Raw genomic sequence first — 16,548 nt, 5'->3', positions numbered from 1 at the left:
TTTCATATTATATTTCTCACAACATAAATGGACCTCTAGGTGCTTATCGGAATTTATGCTCTCTTTTGTGGTAAGCAAATGGTTGACTTATGAGCTTTTTTTATCCAACTCCGAGACCAATTAATTTATGAGAGGTCTATTGTTATAGGTTAGAGAGCGATTCGTAGATATTGCCTGATTTCGATTTTCATTCATTTTACTGCGTAGTATAGGGTAGCTAAATAGAGTTGACCCATCTCAAACGTGAAGTTAAGCTAGGTATAACCCCGCAATATCAAACTACAGTGAGGACAAGCAAGGGGTCAAACGCGATCAAACAAATCAAGCAAAGGTTCATATTAGTTCAAACTAGGGGGAAACGAGTTCAAGCTAGGCGTTAAAGGGGTTCGAGTTAGGAGTCAAGAGAGGTCAAGAGAACCGAAATCGAGCGACATTCACACCAACTTCGCGTACGATAACATTTTAAGGCGCACACCTATGTAGTGTGACAGTGTGAAACTACTGTATCAACTGTTTTAAAATGGTATGGGTATATTATTATATATGAAGAAAATTAAATATTTTATGAGATAAAAACAAGCGTGGATGAAACCAAAAAAAAAAAAACATTTTGTGCGTACAATGACTTATGGTGAAAAAAATTCAAAATTTACAAAATAGCGGGGTTTTTAAAAAAAAGTTGAATTTTGGTATTTTTTTCGATTTTTAATCAGTGAAGAATTATATAGTGATCAGATTATTTGTCTTATAGTAATCCCTTACGCACATTTGAAAAATGAAGTTAAAAACAAATAAGGAAGGGTTAAGTTCTGGAGTAACCAAAAATTTTTTGCTCTCGCGATTTGATAATGCACTTTTGGCAAGAGGATACGCCGTTATTAGCAAGATTTCTTTCTAAATTTCATTAAGATTTTTTACATTTTGACCGATAGATGCGGTATAAAGTCAACCGGAAGTTCGAAAATATTTATATTAGGTGTAGGCGATTATTGACTCGAGTTTACCTATTTTTGTCATAAGGAATCCTGTCATCTCACAGATTGACCGATATGCTAAAAAGAAATCAGCCATATGAACCGGGGTTCACATATTTAGTGTCTGTTCTTGAAAAGTTATAGCCCGATTTCGGTAATTTTTGGGCGTAAGATGGAATATGTTGAAAGCACTATTTGTGCGAAGCTTTATTCTGATACCTTCATTGATGTTTGATTTGTATACTGTAAAGAGTCAGACGGAATTTAAAAGTTTGATATATGGGAAGTAGGCGTGGTTGTCATCCGATTTCGCCCCACAGTGTATTATGGCAATGTTTTGGTTGAAATTAGTCAAGTGGTTCCTGAGATATACAAACAAGAGGTGCCACTCCCCTTGACCAATTCCTGTCATCTTGGTTGTGAAATTTAATACTTGTGGCGCATTTATTCAATGAGTTAAAGCACTTTTAGTAGTTTTTAACTAAACCTTTATATGGGAGTGTGCGTGGTTATTATCTGATTTTATCCATTTTCAGAGTGTATACTAACTAAAGGAATTTCTTGTCGGCAAGTTTGGTTTATTTAGCGTCAGGGATTTGGAAGATATGTACATTCAATTATGGGGCCAAAAATTAAAATAAATTAAAATAATTTTTAATTAAAAAAAAAATTTTTTAAAGAAATCTAAAAAAATTTAGTAAAGCGTTTTGTGGGCGTGACGGTGGTCCGATTACGCCCATATGCAATACCAATTTCAACTCGTCAACCTGTCAACCTGTCATCAATCATTTATATATGTATATATATAACTATAGACTACTACTACTCCGTGCAACCTGTTGCGAGAGTATAAAAAAACGCATTTGAAGACAAACTGATAGAGCAAATTGAACTGAGCGGCTACAGTTTAGACGCCTGTAACTTAAAAAATATTCGAATATTTAAAATTTACATACATGTACAATTTTTGTATCAATGTGTGCAAGAATAAAAAAATGCAAATTTTGCACTGGGTGTGCCGCTTAAACTACAACAGATTTTTTCGCTTTTACATTAGATAAATCCAACATCAATAAAAATATCGGAACACAAATAGTGCCTCAACTCTCTTATAAAAATGTATGAATATACTGAAAATATCGGTAAATTTGAAAAATATATGAATAAAACTTAGCTTACTGCTAAATATGAAAAAAAATGGTTTAGTACTTCCCTAGCCCACCTACCATATACCTAATCAAATAATTTTCTAAAAAAAAACTAATATTTTCTTTATTTATCTTTTTAATATAATTTAATTTTTATTTTATTTTTTTTCAAAATTATTGTGAAAACGTAAAGTGCATATATTTCATGTACACGTATGAGTCTCACTGACCTCACTGTCACTCAATTGGCTTTTAGAAATCGATGATTCGGTTGAAAACGCGGTCTGCTTGTGGAAAGAAACAAATAAATTAAGAGAGCTTCAAAATTCATAGCATTTCCGCAAACTGCCTTTTCAATTAGTAATCACCACAATACACCAAAAACTTTACCTCATTCTCAACTTTAAGTTAGCTCTGCGTTGTATCATTCTTTTTCTTCTCACTGGCAAAATCAACTCGAATATGGGACGCATGAAAGCAAAATAAATTACTTCGGCAACAGATATGAAACTAAAACCCATAAACAAGCCCATAATGCCGCCAGTGTTAGCTTAAGCCGAGAAATAAATAAACAAATTGTTTATCATGACATTTTTGTTTTAGAAACAGTTTTAGATTTGGACATAATAATAAAAGAGCGCTAAGGTACTCACATAGAAATTCCGTAAAGCCGACATAGACATTTTTCAGAACACCATGGAATACGGATTCGCGATAGAATAAATGCACCACCGCAACATTTTTGTTAATATACTCCATTGACATATTCTTTAATATACTTGGTGGGGTCAGATAGTTGTAAGCTCGTAAAGGTGTCGAAGTAGCTTCGGCTTTATAGCTCAAATCAAAGCATGCGGGTAAACAAAGTTTTCGACAACTACTTCCACCGTCACCTTTCAACCAATTATTTTCGGCTAAACTAATGCAATATGTTTGTTGTACACTGCATACGGTTGCATTTTCAAAAATCAACGGTAAATTGTACGGTACACATTTGCATTGTTCATAGAGATATTTCACAAGACATTCACTCTCGCAATTGCGTCGTGAGTAATGTGTGAAATAGAGTAAATTCTCTTCACCATTAAACAGACACTGACGTTCATTGCGACGCAAATGGCGTACCGTTGCGGTGCCTTCAGTACTAGTGACATCGATCCGCAAACGAGTCTCGAAACTCACGGGCAAAATGAGCGCAGTTTCTCTGATTGTAGTCGCTTCGATTGCATTATGCATGCCGATCTGGAAAGAAAAAGGGTAGAGAGGGAGAGAGAGAGAGTTTAATAGAATAGAAATGGAGAGAAAATAGTAGATAAGGAGAGAGATAGATAGAAAGAGAGAGATATAGAAAAAGTAAGTGTAATATAGAAAGAGACAAAGAGGTAGAAAGAGGGTGAGAGAAAACTGAATTTATTGACAAATCTTCAAGGAACTGCATTACTATATTATAACTAGGTTTATATTATTAACTCACCTTAAAACCGGGACCATTGGTTGTTGAGCAGTAATAATTATCTAGTTCGGCATCTAATATCAATGAAAGGCCCATTGATACACCCGTTCCAGATGCGGCACGCGGATAGTAATTCGATGGTAAGACTTTGGGATAACCACTTTCCGGATCCCAATCGATCGGTATACCGTTATCGGCACGTTCGTAGTCGCTAATTATTTTTTTAGTGCTACAAAGGAAGGCACAGAGAGAAAAAGCAGTATAGAAATGTATAGAAGTAGTCAAGACAAGTTTTAAAATTTATTAAAATCACTTACTTGCCCTTAAATAGAAAATCAGGATGTAAAACATTGAAAACACAGCAAAGACCCTCATCTGTCATAATTTCACGAAATAGATCGGAGCAGTTCTTTACAGACGAACCAATCGAACAGGAGAGTAACATTCGAGAGCATGGTTGGGCGTGCTAGAAATGTTTGAATAAGTGAGCGAGAGAATTGAAATTAGTGAGTTGACATTGAGAAAGTGTGGGAAGTACCGTAAACCGAATGGAGTTTTCTCAATCTTTTTTTTTAATGGGATTATATTTTTTAAAATCTTATTTCGAAACTGTGGTTTACTAGTATTGTGAGCAAGGCATCGTGAAAACACAATAATTTTTGATTTACCATATACGAGTATTTAAGGTTATGGTAAAGGGGTTTACTTAAATATACTCATTCTTTAGCAGAACAATTTTTAAGAGAAGAATACCTCAGAATAGCCTCAGAATACCTCAGAGTAATATTTCAGCTTTTAAACTACTGGTTCGGTTAGGATATCATATACCTATATATATACTCACCTCAAGTAAAAATGTTGAAACTGTCAAATTGTTATTTTTAAAATTTGGCGATTCTATTAATTTTTCATCCACAATTGATCCCACATTGCATAACAGTTTTAACAAGACACCCTCGCTGGAATCGCTGTAAAAAATAATCGAAATTACGAAAATAAATTGAGACAACTCATAGAAGTGCTCAGTACAGTAAGACTTTTAAAATTGTAGAAAAAGAACCTTAACCACTACCAATGAAGCCCAACAGTCCACTGATACAGAGTTTTATAAGTTCCTGAGATTATCTGAATAACGAAAATTAACTATTGACAATCCGAAAATAAACCCGGACGCATTCACAAAAAACTAAAGAATATTAATACCGCAAACCATATAAAACTCTGTGGCAGTGCCCGTTTAGAACTTCGATAATCTGAAGTTGAGGAGATCTCAAGCTTCGGTATTTTCAAAATTTCAACAGGCTCAAAGTATTGCAAACTTTTTAAAATAATTTTTAGTTTCGCATAGCTTTAATCGTGTTCACTTACGTTGTATAATTCGCCACACTGCTCGCCATCACCTGATTCATATTACAAACAGTTATAGCTGGAAATGGTGTATTCAATATGGACGTGGGATGTGGACTTATGCCAATAATCACTGGCGTGCTAATCCATTTAGCATACACATTCGCAATTAGATTGGCCGTTACTATGATGGCAGCAAGAAAGGCGCACAAAAAAAAAGACCTATAAAGCAGAGCATTGTTGCAAATTAAATTTAAAGTTTTCGAAGCACTACTATTACATTTACCAAAAATTCACTTACTTCTCCCAAATGGTGATGCTATCGTCAGCCAGATATTTCAAGCCATGCAATGTGGTCTCCTTAAGAAACTTCTTCATATTGCCTCGACAATAAGTTTTCACAATTTTTTTGTTTTCTTGAGTATTTGCCATTGAACAGCAGCAAAGTTTTGCTTGCGTGACAAGTGTTCTTAACCGAATGAGCTAATTTATCTAAGGCAGTCGTATAAGTACACTGATTAATAAGCTGGATGTGTAGACAAATATGTATCTAGACATGTGGCATTGCAACGAAAGTACTTATTTAACTTAGGACCCCCCATCGTTAGTGTAATTAAACACTTAGATAATGAGCATTTCGTTTTTGACCTGTGCTAAGTGATTTTTAATTTGGCGGCGGTCGCTAACCAAGTGATTTCGGTACATCACTATCGAATGATAAGTCGTGTGTTCCGTTGATGATTATAATCGGTGTGTTTCTTTATTTATTGGAACACAAAGGACGAATATTTGTACAAATGAGATTCATCCATAGAACAACACATCCACCAAAAACAGTCGGGCGTACTTAACCAGAATTACTAGAGCACTGATAGGCATCTGGCAAAAACAATAAGTGAAGGGCTTATATTCAATTGTAAAATACTAAAAATCGATTTTTTGTTTTACATATCCATATGTATATCTAATGTACATACATTTATTTGAGAATATTTTCCGAAAATTTTAAGTCGACACGGCAAATAGTTTCGGAGCTATGCGCATATTTGTAACAATTTTGTAACTTAGTGAAATCGACTCCCAAAACTTTAAACGCGTGTTTCTTGAAACGCTGTTTCCAGAGTCCATGAGGAAAATTTCTCCGATCGACTTGAATTTTTCACACTACCTCCTTAAATATATTTTTCAGATAAAGCTCGAAGAAATAAGAATTTTTACAAACTATAATTTGTTTTGGGAAGCCGCCATTTTGTCAAAAACTAAAATTTTGACTAGTCCTACGATTATTACCTGTATTCATCTACTGGAAAAATATATATATTTTTTTTGCATTTTAAATAATTTTAAGCAGATAAATTTACTCCACCGCCAAACTTCTTTTTTCAGAAGTCCTCCTGAAGATCGGTTAAGGGATCAAAGGATTCCAAAAAAGTTTCAAAATTAATCGCTGTTAATTAAATACATTAAATTCTGTAAATGTGGGTTTTTTTATTTATATATTAAGTCAAATGCTTGGATAACCCCTTAAGAAATGTTTTGTGCTGATACCAAACCACCACTACACACCACAAATTGGGGAAGCTCGGCCAAAATAATATCAACATCAACATGGTGGCGTCATTCTATTTGGGTTAATATTAAGTGTTTTTTGATTAAAATATTCTATTATATAGTAAAGCAAATAAGGAATGTATGGCGCAATTTGGAAAAACTGATGTACATAGTTGCTTTACAGAATAAGGTTGTTAACAGACGCATAGACCCCAAGGCGTTTGCCTTAATAAAGCTATCACTAACCTACCTTAGATATTTAGGCAAACTTCTTCCTTCTACCAATGCCTGTCAAGGAGCCACTGCCATTATTAAAAAATAGCAGCACTTAGATACTTAGCTATCTGTAACAGACGAAATAAACCAAAAGCAACAGCATAGAACAGGATAGAACCAGTCTCCGGAATGAGTGTAGATTTTACAGTATGTAGTGGTAGTACACTTTTAATGAGGTAAAAGAAAGCGCTTTAGAAAGAGCAAGTGGAGCAGTAAATGAATATCAATCGACAACTTGAAGACTAGAAAACCTGGTAAGTGACAGATTTCAAAGAATGATTTCATAAAAAAAGTTTCGAACTTTCCAAGAACAGTTAGAGAGAAGCCACATTCCAACCTACCCAACTTTGACTACCACTCGAATCTCACAATTAAAGTCTTTTTTAATTTGCATTAAGTTATTTTATTTATCCAAATCCATTAAAAGACAGAGCACTTCTTTAAAACCTTGTCCTGTTTAGTATCGTTCCCTTTTGCCCACACCTAGCTTAAGTACTACTAGCAACAGGGGCAGCAGTTGTGGTGAATGGACATAATGGTGATCCTAGAGCACAAAGCAATAAAATTAGCGTCGATTCGGCGGACGGAACGCTGACCAGTAGCAAAGTGGAGATCAGCAATAGCGTAACGAACAACATAGATGACTGCATTTTTGTTTTTTTGATTTTTAACGTCGCCTATATACGGAATACTATCAACTTTGACTGCTGGTTGCAATAGCCTCTTAAATACTGAGAATATCAATGAAAATATTGCGCATATTTATACTCACAGATCAGTATGATTTTACGAGGCGAAATAGTTCGAAACAAAGCCATACAAAATGTGAGTGTTTGCGTCGAACATTTTATTGATACAGATGCTTCCAAAGACAAGATAACAGGTCAATTTGCAGGCATTGGCAGCATTTTTTTCATTATGTTACGCTAGCAACTATTTTTGTTTACTTTGGTTACCTTGTGACTCGTGCGCGTCCAGACATTATTTGGCGAATGTGTGAGGAAAATTCAAATCAAAAGTTTAAAGAATTGCTATTTGTTAGAAAATACAGGTGATATATATTTCAAGTATTATCTAACGGTAAACTCGACTTGCTTGTAGATTGTCGACTCTCTGTAACCAAAACGGACCGGTATTTATATCCACCAAGGGCCTACCTGAATTTTTTGATTTTTTTTGTACTATGGCAATATATCCATACCTAAGAGCAACCGGTTTACTATTATCTCCACAGGTTAGTTTGCACTCTAGCTAGCACTAGCTGACGCTGTTGCTGATAATGATTGCTATAAATACGGTATTAATGTTCTGATTTTATTCATTTATATAAATACATATGTATATTAAGGCATAATTCTACATGTATACATAGATAACACATAACTATGAAGAATATTGGTATTGATTTCTTAAATAGAAAAGTACGACTATTTTCTTAAAAGTTTCTATATAATTGGCAACAAAAAACAAACGCCCTTCTTTAACATCTTATTAATATAATAATAATTAAAAAAAAAACCAGGTTAAACCAAAAAACTAAAAAAGAAACAAATTTAAAATACAAATACAGATTATAAAATAATTAAAAAATAATAAGCAAACATATTATAAATACATTTAAAAACCATCTGAAAAAAAATTTTAAGAAATATAAAAAAATGTTACAAAATATAAAAAAAGAAATTCACAAATGTAACAAAAAAAAATTTTTAAATATATAAAAAAATTGAAAATAACAAAAGAAAAACACAAAATAAAAAAATTTTAATATATAAAATATCTAAAAAAGATGTAAAATAATTAATTAAAATAATTATAAAAACATTTAACAAAAAAAAACATTATTAAAACAATATAAAAATATATAGAATTAAAAAAAAATATGTGTTAATATCAACTTCGTGGAGTTCGCAAATCTCTCAATGGAAAATAATTTTAATCAAAAAAATAATAATAAAAAAAATACAAGTTTTAAAGAAATTAAAAAATAAAACACCAACATTTAAAAACAATTTTAAAAAATGTTTTATTTAATAGCAATATAAAAAATAAAATTAAAAAATATATATAAAAATTTAAAAGTAACATACAAATTTAAAAAAAACATAATAAAAACAATATAAAACTATATAAAAAAATTTGGAATAATTACAAAACTTATCAAAACAGAAACCTATAAAAGCCAAACAAAATAAATACAACTTATAAAATAACAAAAACCAAAAAATTAAAAAAAAAAAATTATGAAAAATAAAAAAAAACTATGAAAAATAAAAAAAAATTATGAAAAATAAAAAAAAATTAAATACAAATGAAACAAAATTTAAAAAAGAGTCCAAAAAAATTAAAAACAAATGACACGAAAAATTAAAAAAACTAGAAATCAAATTAAAAAAGTACATAAAAAATTTACAATAAAACAATGTATACAAAAAACTTAAAAAAAAAATTAGAAATATATTTAAAAACAATATAAAAATAATTTTAAAAAATATGTATAAAAATAAATTAAAAATATTTAAGCAATTTACAAAAATATAAAAAAATTAAAAGCAGTACAAAAAAAAATAAAAACAGTATAAAAAAAAGTAAAAACAAAATAAAAATAGTAAAAATATAAAAAAAATAAAAAAAGATATGAAATAATAAATCAAAATAATTATAAAAAAATATAATTTAAAATAAATAACATTATTAAAAGCAATATAAAAAAATATAGATTAAAAAAAAACACATTATTAAAAACAATTTAAAAAATTTAAAAAATATATTCGTTTAAATCAGCTTTCAAATTACTCAACTGAATTTCTATATTTTGTAATCGCAAATTAGAGATGACCTTACTTTTATATAATACTTAAGTTAGAAACGACTAAATTCGAATGCAGTCGAACATTATAACACTCGCAATTAGTAAAGCTTAACTTTATTGAGGTATATGTCAATAGTACACAACATTTATTGACGTACATATGCGATATAGAGTAAAAAAGAAAGGCGAAAATCATTATATCAACATATTGCGAGAGTAGGAAAAAGCAGTCATTTGAGGTATCAATATACTGATAGAATGTATGTTTCATATAAATATGCATAATAGTTGAAAAATATTTATATTCAAAAAATGTATATATGTATATAATTGGAATTATAGCAAGAAATTTAACTTAACTTAGGCCACCTTCACTTTCCTTATAACCGATTTGCATTCATCATTACGAAATACGCGATGATAGGTTGTTATTTTGCCCAAAGTGGATATGAAATCATCATCATGCGTAATTATGATCAACATAAAGTTCGATTGCATGCGCCGTTCGTCTACAATGCGATTTAATGCCTCACACAATGATAAAATATTATTACGATCCAAATTGGTGGTCGGCTCATCCAGCGCTAACACACCGCAATTGCTGCTAAACGTTTCGGCCAAGGCCATGCGTATAATTAACGATGCCAATACACGTTGACCAGCACTACAACGACCGCGCATCTCAATCTCGGAGCCATTCTTCGATTGCATAACACGATAATTGTAGTTGCGTCGCCGATCGGCATTCGCATTCAGGTCCACTTCATCAGTTTGTATTTGTATGTAGTCGATGTCGTTGCCACGATAAATTAGACGCCAATACTCACGTATAAGTTTATTAATACGTTCCATTTTTTCAGCATGAAATTGCATAAGCGACCACTCTAAACTGATGCGACTCTCACCCAACTCCTTAATCAGTTGTTTGCTTACTTCTACTTGGTAATCGGCACGACGATAATTTTCTAAGGAATTCCTATATTTTGGCTCATTTATTTCACCTTCCAATTTTTTTATTTGATTTTTAACTTCGCCAATTTTACCGATTAATTCGCCCTTACGCTCAGTGCCTGCAATGAGTTTTTTTTTAATTAAAATTTTATGTGTAAAAATAAAATTGACGTTTGTGGTTAATTCTTATACCCTTTTCACGTTGTTTGACCAATGTATTCTTCTCCACTGACAGTTTGGGGAAATCCATTTTTCCTAATTGCTTGGTAATAGCTTGCACCCGCACGTCAATGCTCGCCTTTTTATCCTGCAATATCTTCAATTCACGGTTATCCTTCAGATCACGTTCGAGCGTTTCTTGCTGCAAGCATTCGGTTTTGACCGCTTCGAGTTCTGTTGAAGTTTTGGAAATTTCTGCAGCCTAAAATGAATAAAATATTTCAAGCAGAGAAAACGCATTAGTAAAAAAAAAGATATTAAAAAGTTTTCAAAAACTATTTTTTATAATTCTAACATTGTATTCAGGGTTGCAAATAATGCATTAAAAATATTTGTATTAAAATTTGAAATATTGTACATTGTTTTTAAACCCAGAAATCTTAAATAAAAATAATTTTCAAATTTCTAAGTGCAAACACCGTATTGAAAAATAAAATAAATGCCAAAATTTAAATTAAATTTTTAATTTTATTAATTAACATTTTTAATCTAATTTTTAGACCAAATTTTTTTAATTATAATACTCACAACCCTGATTGTTTGTAAACATAAATATATCTACTTTTAAACGATTCATAAATAAATCAAATATTTTTTTAACATTTATACCTTCTTTTCAATCTCCGCTTTGCATTTCTTTATCGATTCTTTCAATTCTGCAATTTCAGCAACAAGATTTAACATTTGAAATTCCAAAACTTCAGTATTCAAACTAAGAAGAAACATTAAAATTAATTCAAAAAATAAGCAGAGGAAAAATAAGGTAAGATTTTATATTAAAAAAAAATATTTTGCAACTCACCGCTCTATTTCATGTTCCATTTTCTTATAAGCATTCAATTCGCTTTGCATTTTCGTCACACGCTTGCGCGAGGCCTCTAAAAGCCGATTCTTCTCAGCTACCGAGGAATTCAGCTTTTGCTTCAATGTTGGCAATTTAGTTCTTAATAGTTTTATTTCGGCTGTTTTGCTTTCAATTAAATTTTTTAACTCTGTTTGACGCTCCTGCAGCTGCGCTAACGATTGTTGGCCTTCTTGCAGTTTTAAGCGTTCATCTTGGTAACTGTTGGTTAGAGAAACGGTGATGGTGGATGTTTTTCATTATTTTGGAAATTTTTCACGCGTTTGTACACTTACGCGTTTTTTTGTTCTTGCATCTTATTCAAAGCATTCACGATTTTCTCCAGATTTGCCTGTTTCTCTTCTAGCTTATGGCGCTCGGTATCCAGTTCTTCAGATACACCCGCTTTAATCATTTGCAACTCCTCTATATTGACATCGGACTCAAAATCAGCAGGCAGCCTTGTCTAAGATATGTTGAAAAATATATATAATATTTTGTAACTTTTTTATATTTCAATTTTTTTCTGTCATACTAAATAACCGCTCTAAATCAAGTACTTGTATGAAAAACTTTTTTATTTGACAAGATATCTTTACGAAATTTGGTATGGATTATTGTCAAAGACAATAGTACGGTCTCCGAATAAATTGTTTATGTTGTTACTATAGCATATAGCTGCCATACAAACTGACCGATCCAAACCAAGTTGTTGTATGGAAACTTTTGATTTGTGAAGGGTATAATAGATTTGGTGTAACCAAAGTTAACGATTTTTCTTGTATAATTTGATTTTTTAATTTAAAAAAATATAATTTTTTCGTTATATATGTATATGTATCTTTATACTAATGTTTTTTTTTCTCAATTCTTAAGAATTTTTAAATAAAATGTCTTATTAGTACTCACATTTAATTGCGCAATATCATTTTTCAATCGCGTAATCTCCTTCATAGCCTCATCCAGTAGTGAAACATCGCCCATCATCGAATCAGCCAACTCTAATGAAGCGCTCGGCTCAGCCAATAACATTTGTAGTGATTCATATTCTTCTACACATTTCGCTAATTTCTCTTCTATGGTGGTGAGTTCTTTCTTTTTCTTCGGAATATCCACTTCCAGTTTAGTCACGGTTTCTACGACCGATTTCATATGTAATAGATTTTCATATTTCTTCTGCTCTGCTTTCAAAAGCTTTTCTGTGCGTTTTATATTCTCTGGCAAACGATTTATCTCATCAGATAATTCCAAGGTAATATCGGAGGCCTTCAAACATAAAACCGAAAATATAATTAAACTAAAATATGTTAGCAATATTTAATCATATTGACATGCCTCATTATCAGTCATATCTTTATGACATAGCGGGCAGCACGGCTCCTCTGTGACCTTTTCTATGTATCTGTAATGACGTGTAATAAATATTTTATAAAAAAAAAAAAAAAAAAAAAATATATAAAAAATATATATAAAATAAAAAATAATAAAAATAAATAAATTAATTTAAAAAAATAAATAAAAAAAAATAAAAAATAATAAAAATAAATTAATTAATTTAAAAAAAAAAAATAATAAAAATAAATAAATTAATTTAAAAAAAAAATAAAAAAAATAAAAATTAAAAAAAAATAAAATAATAAAAAATAAAATAAATAAAAATATATAAAAAAAAATAAAATAAAAAATTAAAAAAAATAAATAAAAAATAAAATTAAAAAAGAAAATATAACAATAACAACTACAAAATAGCACTTACTTTTTATACATGGCTTCGGCAGAGAGCAAGGCGCCATGTTCCAATTGATATTTCGCCATGGTGGCTTTGCTTTTAGCTAGCGTATCCTCGTACGTTGCTGCATGACACGCTTCGTAAACCTTCTCTTTTGACTCTTCCAGTTCTTTTTCTAATTTCAGTAATTCTGCTTTTAGGTTTTTACGCTTTATCTCACACGACTGTTGTTCCAATTGTAGTTTATTGGATTTTCCGTTCAGCTCCTTAATATTATCACGTAATTTCTCGCTGCACAATTGCATTGCGCGTTTATAGTTGAACTCTACGGGACGTGAGAGCAGTTTCTTAAAGTTGTCTGCATGTTTACCTTTTACACGTCTTACGTCCTGCTCTTTCTTCTCCAACTCTTTTTGTTTCAGCGTTATCTCAGCCGTTAGCTTGGACATCATATTCAATTTGGTTAGACGCTCATCTAATTCACGAAATTGCTCTTGCAGTTTTACTATTCTCGTTTTATTCTCAGCAATGTCAGCTCGCATGGTTTCCTGATTGCATTTACCATTCATTTCGTCCATCATTTTCATAAGGCGTTCAATATTTTCCGATAAAATTTTTATACGCCGCGCAGAGCTCTCTATTTCGGTAATCTCTTTGGTAATAGTTGACAATTCCTTTTCATTCAGGTTTTTTTGTTTTTCATATGCGACAACGCCTTCTTCCACTTTAGTGAGTTCCACGCGCTGCGTATCTATTTCTCGCTGCCGTTCATTATCATCTTGATCCGTTTGCGCCACACTCTCCGTGATGCTGCACTCTTTATTTACCAGTGAGTTTTCGATTTTTTCCAATACACCAGGCACACTTTCAGGTTGAAATTCTAAATCCTCGGTAAGTGTAATACCTAATTGTTGACAAAGTGTTTTTAACTGTTCGGCACGTTTCGAAATACATTCTTGTTCTTTTTGCCTTTGTTGCATTAGCAGTATGCGTCTTTTATCCAAATCCGTAAAGGTTTTTTGTAGTGTTTTTTCTTCTTGCCTCAAAACGTCCACTTTTTTGTCAAGCACATTGCGGCGTTGACGTTTTTCAAGCATTTTTTGACCAAAATCACAAATTTCTTGCTCCAATTCTTCGCGACTACCTTCGTATGGCACTTTTATATTACTGCTTAATGCCAATATTTGCTCCTGACAGTTCTTTTGCCTGTGTTAGTTTTATTTAGGATGTGACAAAATATGTTTACTATTTTTAATTGTACTTACTCGGTTTCGATTTCGACCTTTTTTGATTGATGCTTGCCAACTTCATATTCGACGTTGCGTATTTCCGTCAAACGTGCATCGATCGGCTTCATTTCTTCCTCACAACGATCGCACTCTTGCTCTATAGCTGCACACTTCTCTTGGGCCTTCTTCAAAGTTAACGATTTATCATCCATTTCTTGCTTTAAATGCGCAAGAAAGCGTAAATCCGCTTCTGTTGAATATTTTCAAGCAAAAAAATAAATATGTTTAAAATTACCATGACATAGCATAGAAAAAACAAATAGCTTAAAAAAGTATAAAATGTCGTACCTTTGACTTTTAAGTTTTCTGCCTCCTCTTTGCGCATTTTTATTATACGTTCGATTGTTTTATTAAATTCAGTTATGCCGAATATGGCATCGAATTTATCTTTCAACTTTTTAGACTCGTCCAATGGCCAACTAGAATTCTCCTGATGACAAAACAACACATTATTGATTATAGCTTTAGACACACCTGTAAACAAAATATTATTCAAAATCAAACCGATTTCCAATAAATGTAGCAAATTACCCATAAACTGACACATAGCCACATCGACATCAACACAACGCTTACTAATGGAATTCGTAGAGCCTTTGCCATCAGCTTTATCATCTATATAGTTCATAGTCGCATCTAGCGTTTCAAATGAATATTTACCACGTTTGTTGGATATTTTCATAGAGCGACAAACGGATAAGCGTTTTCCTTGCAGATTACTAACTTCCAATTTGATTTGACCCAAAGTTCCAGCTTGATTAAATATTTTTGGATCATGTACAAAACTTCGACCGTGGTCACCACCAGGCGGCACTTCACCAGTGAGACCATATTTAAGGCACTCTATTATTGTGGTCTTGCCGCAACCATTTTCACCAAGAATCAGTGTAACCGGCGAGGAAAATGTTATAGTCTAGGGAAATAGCAGTATTCGAAAAACAAATAGTTTAAACAAAGTTATGAAAAGCAGCAGCTTGTATACAACGAAGTAGCACGCACATTTTATATTTTTTACACTTGTTTTCCATAAATGCGGTTCTTACCTGAACATCCTCCGAATTGGAACCAAAACTACGTATACCTTGTATGGATAATTTTTCAATAGTGGACATTTTTACAGAGGCGCAAAATTTCACAACAATTCAAAAACAAATAGCAACAAAATAAAATGTAAAATTGCGACGTTTTGCCGGTTACGTATGGTAAGGTGGCCAGATGTTTATGCACAAGTTTATTTAAAAGAAATTGTCACTTAAGATAAATAAATCAGTGTTTGGACTTTAAGCAAACAAATTAAATTTTTTTAATTGTAAAGAAATCGGGAAGTAGTTTTAACACACATTCTGAAAAGGAAGTGTAAATAGATTTTGTAGGTGACAGACCAAATTTACAGTTTTTAAATCATTGTGAATGATATGGTTTTTATTTTATGAATGCATTTGTTCACAATAAATTTTAAAAAAATTGTACATATGGTCAAAAACAGTTACCGGAAGCGTGTATTAAATAACCGCAGAAATACAAACGTTTCTGACCAATTTTCAAATTATCAAAATCATTTAAAATTAAGAGTGTTTATTTTTACCATAAAAATAAAATTAGTGTCAAGTAAAATTATTGTCGGTAAGTTTACGTAAATTGTCGTGGCTTTAATAGCAATAGCCTCCAAATGGCAGTTTAAAGAACTAAACACTTTCAGATTGTCAACCATTAGTTGCACCAACGAGAACTAGTGTTGCTTAAACTAGTAGTATGTGTTAAGCTTCAAAATAGAAGTATACTTCTAAACACGATTTGCAATAAGTTTCAAATCAATGTTTTCTTACCGACGAGTGTATGTATTTTGTTATGTGTGTATATTTATTGTTATTTTGAGTTTTAATTTCCATTTTCAATTCAACGATTATTCGTACATGAGATTATCATTTGTTGTTATAAATACTTATAATTCTAGTTAA

General features: G+C 31.6%; 3 protein-coding genes across 3 annotated transcripts; all 3 read right to left on the bottom strand.

Annotated features, from left to right (window-relative positions):
• Positions 1 to 2,301: 2,301 nt before the first annotated feature.
• On the bottom strand, positions 2,302 to 5,823 carry ppk12 (pickpocket 12). The gene is made up of 8 exons (XM_036375554.2): positions 5,224 to 5,823; positions 4,944 to 5,144; positions 4,420 to 4,543; positions 3,893 to 4,041; positions 3,597 to 3,804; positions 2,776 to 3,364; positions 2,513 to 2,672; positions 2,302 to 2,406 (listed from the first exon to the last, which is right to left on the bottom strand). The coding sequence occupies exons 1-8, from the start codon at positions 5,352 to 5,354 to the stop codon at positions 2,364 to 2,366; spliced, it is 1,605 nt and encodes a 534-aa protein (XP_036231447.2). The 5' UTR covers positions 5,355 to 5,823; the 3' UTR covers positions 2,302 to 2,363.
• Positions 5,824 to 7,128: 1,305 nt separating this feature from the next.
• On the bottom strand, positions 7,129 to 7,496 carry LOC118683230 (uncharacterized). Its single transcript, XM_036375607.2, has one exon. The coding sequence runs from the start codon at positions 7,397 to 7,399 to the stop codon at positions 7,238 to 7,240; it is 162 nt and encodes a 53-aa protein (XP_036231500.1). The 5' UTR covers positions 7,400 to 7,496; the 3' UTR covers positions 7,129 to 7,237.
• A 2,338-nt stretch (positions 7,497 to 9,834) lies between these two features.
• On the bottom strand, positions 9,835 to 16,435 carry rad50 (DNA repair protein rad50). The gene is made up of 12 exons (XM_014236647.3): positions 15,634 to 16,435; positions 15,122 to 15,503; positions 14,879 to 15,064; positions 14,567 to 14,780; positions 13,329 to 14,507; positions 12,908 to 12,974; positions 12,482 to 12,838; positions 11,869 to 12,038; positions 11,534 to 11,794; positions 11,341 to 11,443; positions 10,705 to 10,933; positions 9,835 to 10,631 (listed from the first exon to the last, which is right to left on the bottom strand). Exons 1-12 carry the CDS (start codon positions 15,700 to 15,702, stop codon positions 9,922 to 9,924), a joined length of 3,927 nt encoding a protein of 1,308 aa, XP_014092122.2. The 5' UTR covers positions 15,703 to 16,435; the 3' UTR covers positions 9,835 to 9,921.
• Positions 16,436 to 16,548: the final 113 nt, after the last annotated feature.

The sequence above is a fragment of the Bactrocera oleae genome, chromosome 4, assembly GCF_042242935.1.
Source record: "Bactrocera oleae isolate idBacOlea1 chromosome 4, idBacOlea1, whole genome shotgun sequence".
In the NCBI taxonomy this organism is placed as follows: Eukaryota; Metazoa; Arthropoda; class Insecta; order Diptera; family Tephritidae; genus Bactrocera; species Bactrocera oleae.
This window is presented reverse-complemented; position numbering and strand designations above follow the sequence as displayed.